Below are 10301 nucleotides of genomic sequence, written 5' to 3' on the forward strand. Positions count from 1 at the left end.
ATTTGCATAAACTTCATATACATAAGCCCTCACATACACACACATATATATATGTAAGTCACACTAAGTGACTATACTAAAAACTGTTACAAAATTGTATATGATGGCATAAAACCAAATTTACATGTGGTATATAAATAAGATCTAAAATAAATACTCCTATATGAAAACCTCATTAAATCATTAAATAGTAGCCAGATATTAGCAACTGTTCTGAATATATTTGTAGTCATTTATGTATGACTCTCCTACTTAAATTGCATTTAATTATTTAAGGTGACTATATATCAACAGCTATTTCATATATTATAAAAAAATCTAATCTAGTTTCACATGTTAATGTCACATATATTTAAATACATACATACCACAGGCACAGATATGCATACCTGTGCATGTCTGTGGGTATGTAACTTTGGGTGCATGTGTGTGAATACGCATGTGCGTATCTGTCTGTATTTTTGTCCCTTAACTTCCTAGCAGCAGCACCATGACTGCCCTTAGGTGCCCTTAGGCTAAGCAGGACCACCTACCTGATGCCTGTGAGGCCAGGCTTAGCTGAGCTCCTGGCAACCCCACTTAGGTCTACCCACAGCCCTGACCTCCCCCCCCCCCAATTCCTAGACCATTTCCTGTCTCATCAGGGGCTGTACTAGCTGATCATTGCTCAAGCTCAGCCTTGAAACCCCTGACTCCACAACCAACCTGCCCAACCTTGCTCCCCCCACCAAGGGGTGCAGGAAGGCTGCCCCAACCCTCCTAGGGTTGCCCTTGCTTCTGCTCTTCTAGTCCTGCTTTTGAAAGGGAGAAAATCTGGGAAACCACAAGCCAGCCCAGGCCAAGCCTTCCTGGGCGCATGACTCACTTGAAGGGAAAGTTCAAGACCTCATTAATCTCCCAAGTCCTCCAAGGTGCCTCTCATCAGAGACCTGCCCCCACACAGAAATCCCTGCCACAAGATCCTGATGGACTCTAGTTGTGTTCTGGCTATGGTCTGTGTATCCAGCATCTTTAGAAGAGGAGCTAAGAGGATTTCTCTAAGAACCACAGAACACCCAGGCACACAGAGACACACAGACATATACACACAGAAGAAGAAGGAGGGAAAGAAGTAGATATAGAAAAAGATAGAGAGATACAGAAAGAGACAGAGAGGGAAAAGGAGGAAGAGGGAGGGATGGAGGGGGAGGGAGAGACAGAGAAAGACAGAGAACAGGAAAAGGAAAAGCTTTCCCTCTCATTTTGTGAAGAGATTAAACATCATCTCTAGAACTTGGAGCACACCCAACTGGAAAAGTTTGTAGCAGACAGACTCTCAATAAAGGGCTGATGAGGAATAGGGGGTTGATAAAAAACAATCTGGCAATTCCAGGGGACTGTCCAGTCTAAAACCCCATAAAATTCCCTAAGAGAATAAGACATAAATGTCTCTAAGGCTCAGAGACTAAAAACCCCTATCCAAGAGCTCTGCCACGTTAGCATGTAAGACCTTTCCTGTTCTCCCCATTCAACTAGACAAGTCAGGGGTCAGCCGGTGATGGCAAGAGAAGTCTTGAATGAGTTGGGAACAATGCACCTAAAATGCATCATGCTTATCTCTGATGACAACTGAGTCTGTGTTTGTGACTGGAAGAACTATTATCCACGAGACACGAACGGGCTGAAACCCATCAGGATTTCATCAAAGACCAGAAGACTGCTCCCTTATTAAGCAGACCTAAAGGAACCCCGAGTCAATAAAAGTTGCTTTTACAGGAGCAGAAGATATAGCTCAGTCAGTAGACTGTTTGCTTTGCATATAGGACACCCTGGGTTCGATCCCCAGCACTGCATTAGCAGGCATGATGGTGCAGGCCTGTAATGTCAGCACTAGGGAGGTAGAAGGACAAGGTCATCCTTGCCTATGTAGCATGTATGAAGCCTGCCTGGGATACATGAGACCTTATCTTAAAAGAAGAGAGGGGCTTTTATACTCATATCTCATCTCTGCTTATTTATATGCTGGCCATCTTCTAGTTACTATTTATGGCTGTGGAGAAAGATATGGTCCCATTATTCTCTTGTCCTGTTAGGGCAAGAAGCTCTTTCCATAAAACACCATATCAAAGTGACCCAAGAGACAGGCGGAGTGGCCAAGGTTTCTGACAAAACTTCCACAAGTTCTCACTCCGTCTTCCAGAGGAAACACCGAAATCTGAAAGCGCAAGACTCTCCAGGTTTGGTCTTGACCTCTTCCGTATCTTAGATAGTATCAAGACTTGAGAGAAAAGAGGCACACAAAACAACAGTGGCTTAAGAACCCCACAGCGGCTGACCTACCCACATGGAAGTTTCTTCTCAGCCCCGAGTATGTTTGTGACGCTGTAAGAATAGGCCTTCTCTAGCCCTGTGCTGATGTTTCAGGACAGAGCAGAGGAGTTCTTGCCTTTCTCACATCCCTAGACTCCAAGTTCCTTTAGAGAAGAGTTGAGCCATCGAGGTATCAAAGAACCTGTGTAGCTTCCCAGACATGGTGGGGGGGAGGCTCTGTCTACAGTGCCGAAATGAAAGCTGAATGAAAGATTAATGAATGGCAGACAGGGGACAGGAGAATGGACAGGAGGGGAAGTGGATGGACTGACAGACAGAAGAGTAGGTGAAAGGACAGATAGACAGATGGAAGGGTGGGTGCATGGATGGAAGGGCAGATAGGGAGATGGGAGGATGGATGGGTGGATGGATGGGTGGATGGATGGATGGATGGATGGATGGATGGATGGGTGGATGGATGGACGGACTGACAGGTAGATTGAAAGTGGAAGGATGGGTGGGTGGATGAATGGGTGAACTACTTGGAGAGTGGGTGCATGAATGAATGGACAGATAGATGGTCTTATATAAATCCCTTTCCTGGAATTTATTAGCACAAAACCTTTGAAGGCTTCCGATACTATCTCTTTTCTGCACCCTTCCCCGGTGTGTGGCCATGTTCTGAAGGGTCCTCTTCCATTTGTCTCTTTGTGCTGTGACAGACAAAGCAATAAGATTATGTGTGTAGAAAGACTCTATCCATAGTGATAGACATCAATTTTGACCATGCAAGGCAGCTTGAACTATACAGGACTGATCTCTGTGGAGGTTTGCCTGCTAAGGATAGGGGCCATAATATTATAGAGCATAGTGCACATGTCAAGGAAGGGACAAATGTCACATCCACTCCCTGAAAATCTGTCCCCTCCATTCTAAAGTCCTCTGGCATCCAGCTGTTGCCCCTCTGCCCAAGTGATGGCCTCAAAACACTAGAAACTTCAGGTCATACCTGGATGGAGATGACAGTCTGCCAGGAACCTTGGAACAACCTCCAAGGCTCCAGAAACTTCTCAGTTTTGAAAGCACATAACCAGTTTATAACCTTTAAGATCACAAAAGGGGTAGGGGTGGCTGGGAGGGACACAAACAAATAGAGACGAAGTTTCAATCTTTTTATTCAAAGCAGCTTCTCACGATGTATAAATACTGCATATTAGCACACATGAAAAATACAACTTCTAAGGCACCCAGAAATATGTTCATATACGTTACAGGACCATTCACAAAGAGTGGACGATTTGCTCCAGACAGCATTTGATAAATCAGAAGATTATTACCCTCAGTACTGCACCCAGTTTGGGAAAAATATTTACAATGTGGAGAATGGGCCAGCTATACCTGCATATAACTCTATGAAGGACTCATACTTACAAGTATCCAAAACTAAGGACTCTCCAGTGAAAATCTGGCAAAAGAAAACGAGTAACCTAACCTGTAAAGGTATCCATGGATTTTGGTGTGTACACTACATCCATGATCAAACCCAAACACTCCTAGAGTGAGCTGGACACGTTTTTGGTAGCCTGCTTCATTATCAGAAGTTTGGTAATAAGCCTTACCAATAGAATAGCACTTCTTTAACACCAGTCAGCTCTGGATTAGTAAAGAAGTCGATGACATCATCAAGAATGAGAATGAGAACAGGGGCATCCCCTGGTGGGGCCGCTGAGGAAAATTCCTGCTCTACCAAGCAGGAAGTGGAATGGCTTGATGAGGAGCTAAAGAGATGGACATCTGGCAGTCACAGGATGCATCCCTGGAGACCTAGCTGCAAAACTTCAGCCAGAGGCCCACACACAAATGGAAGAGTCTACGGTGTTCAGACAACCTGGCGGGATCCCAGAGTTCCACTTTGTAATGGGACAAATAGAAAGCTGAGACCACACAGCAGAAACACCCACCTGAGATACTAAGTTCCAATCGCAGAAACTCTCCTTCAGAGCCTTTCAACGAGCTAGTCAACTTCTCTGCATGGCCAGTTAGGGGAGCATGAGTTTGAGGAAACCAAGGCTTCCTCTGTGCCATGAAGCTCACACATCTGGACCCAGATGTGCCTACAGGCTATGAAACTCATGCTTGGTTGGAATAATGAAATTCTTTGGTCCTTGGTTTTATGAAAGGCAGTTATTTTCACAGCCTTGTCAATGTAGCCATTAGAAAATAACTTCAAGCTGGAACTAATGGCATAATGGCAAATTAAATACTAGGTGGAAAACTCTACACCCTCTGAACTTCCCAGAGTCAATTTAACACGCTCCAGTGGAAGACTAGATGTTGAGACAAAGAGGTGAAGCCAACCCAGAGATGCAAGGCAGAAGCTAACCCTACACATCAGGTCTTCTGACTGACACATGAGCACACGCCAATCTCAACCCTAATGCTGAAAAGGCGACTTTGGGCATTGCCTAAAGAGGGATCCCATGCTTAACCACACAGCCCTGAACTCATGCTCCTATTCCAAAGGTTGATAAGGAGAATCAGCTGGTAATGGCCAGAGTGCCACCTACCAAAAATGGGATTTAATTTTTGAGAATTAACTCTTTAAGATTCCGAGATACACTATGCTCACTGCTGATAAAATCTGGGATTTCTGTGCCACTGAAAAGACCCTGGCTAAACCAGCTCGCTTGCTGTGCATGCTCTGTGTCTACAGTATGCCCATCCTGCCCAGCTCCAGTCTAGCATGGCTCGACATACATTTCCTCACAGAAACACCAAGGACGCATGGCAATGCCAATGACGGAACAAAAACCGACTCCAGATTGTCTACATAGTAAGACTTTTATGTAAACTTTGTTAGCATCTCACAGAGACTGCCGACTTTAGCTACCCTGGACATTTGCAGGTCACCCACAAGGAACCTGGAGTCCCCACTGGGGTCAGGAGCAGGAACTGTCATTTATTTAGAACAGACGATGAATCCGCAGCCCTCCCTGTTACCATTTCCAAACCATGTGACTAGAATGACAGTGGTTCAGAAAGCCTGTCCTTGGCCATATGATGGCCAAAGACATTCATCAAGAAATCCATCTGGTCCCTGCCGCCATCGACTCTACCACTCTCTTCCGGTTAGCCACGAGCTACAGACTGCATCGAGCCCACCAACATGGCTTACATGGAGGAAACAACCCGTATTATCCTTTTATTTATTTATTTATTTATTTTTTGCAACAACCTTAAGGCTCTGTTCACAGCTCCATCAACTGCCACACAGTGAGAATTTATGTGGGGTGTGGGGGAGGGGGGCTTGAACTACACGCGTAGTGTTGAAGATCAGCAGGATTATTGAACCTAATGGTAAGGCTTATTCCACAAATTCAACACGTGTTCAAATTAGATTTCAAATGCAATGACTTCTAAAAAAGAAAAAGAAAATTGACTTGATTTCTTAATGTAAGACTATTTGATAAAAAAAAATGGCACCAAACCAGTATGCGATCTATTTTTTTTGAAGGAAGAAGTGATATTAATGGAAAAGATTGCCTAAAACGCATGTCCTAATTTACCACAGAAATATAAAAGTTTATATTCTGAAAATATATATACTGTATTAAAGTCTATAAGCATTTCAACCAAAACCCGCAGAAAGAACTAAGTGGCACTTAGCTACAATAACAACAAAAAACACACATGCAAGACAAGCCCCCGAAGATGTATCTACAAAGGCAAAGTGGAGATTTTCGTGATTTTTACAAAACCATTTACAGAGAATAAAATAAAATACTTAAGAAATCTCATTTGGAGTCTTAAATACTGTGTCTATTAGTGAGGGCATCTTGTCTCATATATACAACAGAAACACAAGAGAAGCAGGCCTTCCTTCTAAATGTTCCCATAGGAAGATTTGGGGGATTTTTATTACTATTATTTTTTTTTAAAAAAAAAAAACTTCTACAGAAAATAGATTGAAAAAGTGTGTGGAGTGGGACTAAATTCCAAATTTAAAAAAAAAATTACAAAGTTCTAAAGAGATTTTTGAACCCAGGAGTTAGGAGTGGGGGATACAATTCAGCATTCGGCGGAGGCAATTTGTAAAGGAGAGTTAGAGACAAAATTGCATTGTTCACAGTGTGCTGTGGTTATTTTCCCGTCCTCATATTGAATTTCAGCTTTTCATGCTTCCGAGAGGACAATTCCCAGTTTGACCTATTCCAAAGAATAAGCTTTTAAGTCTTTACTTCCTTCTCAGCATAAGGTGTTTCCCCTCAGACTTTATTTTGAAACAGGAAAGGGTCACCTAAATAAAAGAACACCCACATTACAAAGTGGCCTCCGTGTGCTGAGGTGGTCTGGCCATCTTAACCATAACTCTTCCAAAGTCTCCGGGATCAAAGCATCTAACCCCAATCATGTCATATCCCCGTGCTGGAAGTTGTGGTCACCAAGGTCGTGGCAGACGGGGGCCGTCCTGAGCGGCTTGCTAGAAGGGATGTTGACTCAGATCAGGCACTCTACTTCTCACCCACAGCTGTCCTTCTAAACTCAAAGGAACTCTTGAGTTGGGCCATCCACACAATTCCTCAAAGATTTACTTAGGCTCTAGGAAAGGAGGACATGGGAAAGGAACAAGGAAGGTAAAGGGACAAACAGAAGGACCTCATGGGAGCAGAGAGGACACTGGGGTACAAGATAGAAGATGGAAGCCAGCACCCCGCCTCAATAAAGCTTTTAGGGTAATCTGAATACAACCATAGGCTGGTATTTTCCACCCCCCGTTCAGTATGCTGGAGGTCAGCTGCATTTCAATGACACACTACCCCCAGCGCTCTGAAAACAGCCACTCCAGTGGTCTAGCCAGCCCTGTGGCCGACTGACTAAAGGACCTGTGTGCAGGTGGCAGAACTACCTTGAAAGGACTTAAAACGAGCCATATGAATTCCACCTTAGAAAGAATTCCATGTCTATCTCGGTCATCACAGACCCTTGATACATTCAGAGGTTTGGTGCTCATCAAGGACCCAAAGTTAAAACTCTGATTGTATCAGCAGGAATCAGAGACAGACACTGATAACAGGCATTTCTAAAACATCCTTTTCCATTTCCAGGAAGAATCCTGACCCCTTGCCTCCCTATGGACAAACGCGGATTAATGAAAAAGCACAAGGGTTGGGAGCCATAGAGGAAGCAGCAGTTATGAAGAGGCTTGGAGACATACACAAGAACAAGGGCCATCTTAAGGGTTTGGATGAAGCACATGGAACTCATCTAATAGAGAAGGTTCAACAACAGACAGCTGGCAGAATCCAGAGCGCTCCTCTATTAACTCTCTACTCCCCAGCCTACAGCTCCTACAGTGTTCTACTGGGACACCAGGGAACTACAGGATTCGATTCTGTTTCCCTGTGACTGAACACAGCCGACATGGCTGTCCCTTCAGTCTCTGCATGGCCCAAGTGGCACAGGCTGAAAGAGAATGGAGAAGTGAAACTCCGACCCTCTTGAACCTTTCTGACTCCTAACGCGTTCCATAGAGGCAAGCAAGGTCATCCTGAGGATCACAAGGCCAGCACACGCGGGAGCCTCCTGAGTGCTGGGATTAAAGGCTACCACAGCCTGGCTAGAGACAGAGTCTTATGTAGCCCTGGCTAGGGACCTGAAATTGCAGCAATCCTCCTGCCTCCGTCTCCCAGGTTTAGAGTCGGGCCCCTACACTTGTTCTCATGTAAACATTCAACCACCTGTGTCATTCTTCCACCTGGGACTTGGGGTAGCTATTCCCATTCGAGAGCAGTCAGAGAACCAACTCTCCTTCTTTGCAGCCCACCTTCCCACTCCCCTAACCCTCAACAAGCTGTGCCAACTCAGTACTGTACCCCACTGTCTCCAAGGCAGGGCTAAGAAAGACCGGAAACTCACAGGGAACGGACTAGAAAGAACCGAGGTCAAGATCTAGAACACATCTAGAACAATCCAGGCACCCTGATGGTCTAATTTTCTCTGGGCACATGATCTCAAAGAGGTTTGAGGTTCCAGGCACAATGGAGCCTCTCTTCCTTCTATTTCCTGTTTCTTTATCAACTCAAACTCAAACTTCCCTACCATGCAGATCCAGGGACTTTAGTTGGATCACATGAACATAGCTACTGGAGGCCTCCAGTAGCCCACAGCCATCGAGGCAAGGAGACCTGCATGCTGGATACTGCTCCCTTGTATTCTCCCAGCTAGAAAAAAAAGAAGACTCATTGTTCAGACTTCTGGAAGCAAAATGGTTTGGACCCTAGAAAAACTCCAGAGACTGGGTTTTCTTTCTCAACACTCCCAGAAGGCCAACTAAGACATTAACTTCCATCTGAGAGGAAAGGTCTTAGAAATCCAAGTTCATTTATCTATCCCAGAGCAAAAGAACACCTCACCCTAGGCAATATTTCATCCTGAAACAGGACCGCACCCCCATCCTTCCTTAATGCCACTCATCTAAGGACTGGGTCCTGCTCTGAGACCATTTGGGATCACAAGAGTCCTAGGATCCTCTTAATGACAGTGAGTAACAGAGAAAACGCCACAGTGACTTATCCTAAAAACAATACTAGAGAACTGGCATCATGTTATGAGAGTGACTTGGAGAGGACCTGACACAGTGTTGTTCATTTTAAATCCACAAAAAACCCTTCCGTTCTCATCTCTGAACTTCCCACATGGCTCGTTGTGAGCGTGCACCAAACAGCGTGAACCTTGAATCGTATTTGGTCCAGGGTAGTATGAAAATAAGATCTGTGTGAACAATAGACTTCATAATATATAAACAAAAATAAATAAATAAAATAAATCCGAATAAAGAAAAAATTTTCCTAGTAATTCATGTTTTTTTGCAAAACTAGCTTTACATATAATACACATAAATTATCAGAATTTCCACTTACATTGTTTTAAAAATATATATTTAACAAAACATTTCTAAATGTACAATATCTGGGTTTGTAAATCACTCAGTTGGGTTTTGAGACCAAGCCCTAAGAATCACACCGAGCTGCATTGGAGAGGAGCCTGAAGCCAGGCCTATGGGCCAACAGAGTCTTGTTGGTCTGCGAATTCCCTAAGATGATTGTCCCCTGGTCCCAGATCATTTCATCAGAGACCCATGATGGCCTCATCTCCAAGTTGGAGGCACTGTGTAGACACAGCCTGAGTCAGGAGGATGGGGGAGGTTGATCGTCCCCTTCTGGACCATGGCGGTGGAGCATTTCAGCTAGTGGGGAAAGGGAAGCAGTGCCTGGCAGAGCCCTGAAAACGTGTAACCCTGGAAAGCTCTATGGCCTGGCTGGGATAGGGACACGGGGAGGCCAAGGATACTGCGTTTCCCACCGTTACATCAAAATCAAACCAATGAGGAACAACCGAAGGACACGAGGAATGGACACAACCCTAGGTGTGAAGACACACCCTGACAAACTCTTGGCTAGGGGTGGACCCTGGGCTCCGATGGCAGAAACACAGGGCCCAGCTGGAAGTCAGGTACCCTTGAGCAGCGAGGCTCACAAGCTGGGGCCCTTCAGACTTCATAGATTTTGTCCTGCAGGTAGCTGAAGAGGGAGTCCAAGCCTTTGGAGGAGCTCCAGAGCTGCTTCAACATGACACACTCCTTCTCATTCACGTCTTCCAACACCGACTTCAGGAAGCTCCGGACCAAGCATTTGGACTCCTCCAAAACCTGGAAGGAAACACACACATGTGGGGTCAGCCAGCCTGGGGCTGAGTTCTGTCTCTGTAGCCTTGCAGTGTCCACAGCAGCCAAGAAGGGGGTTTACCTTGAGTCTGGATCATTGGGTCTGTTATTAGCACCGTCCTGAATGACTTCCAAGTGGTCAAGGTGTTGAGCCCTCTACTCAAGGGATGACTTGGGCAGAAAGGCATGGTACTCAGGCCTTAGGAGTCTTGCCTTTTATCCAAAGGTGACATATAATCAGTGTTCTCTCTCTCTCTCTCTCTCTCTCTCTCTCTCTCTCTCTCTCTCT

General features: G+C 45.0%; 1 protein-coding gene across 1 annotated transcript in view; it reads right to left on the reverse strand.

Annotated features, from left to right (window-relative positions):
* Window positions 1–3447: 3447 nt before the first annotated feature.
* Cdyl2 (chromodomain Y like 2) overlaps window positions 3448–10301 on the reverse strand; it is a 181247-nt gene continuing 174393 nt past the window's right edge. Inside the window, exon 7 of the mRNA XM_026778658.1 lies at window positions 3448–9997. Within this exon, the coding sequence (XP_026634459.1) occupies window positions 9839–9997 (159 nt within the window). The 3' untranslated portion in view covers window positions 3448–9838. The remainder of the gene's footprint in view (window positions 9998–10301) is intronic.

This window comes from Microtus ochrogaster, chromosome 4 (assembly GCF_000317375.1).
Source record: "Microtus ochrogaster isolate Prairie Vole_2 chromosome 4, MicOch1.0, whole genome shotgun sequence".
Taxonomy (NCBI): Eukaryota; Metazoa; Chordata; class Mammalia; order Rodentia; family Cricetidae; genus Microtus; species Microtus ochrogaster.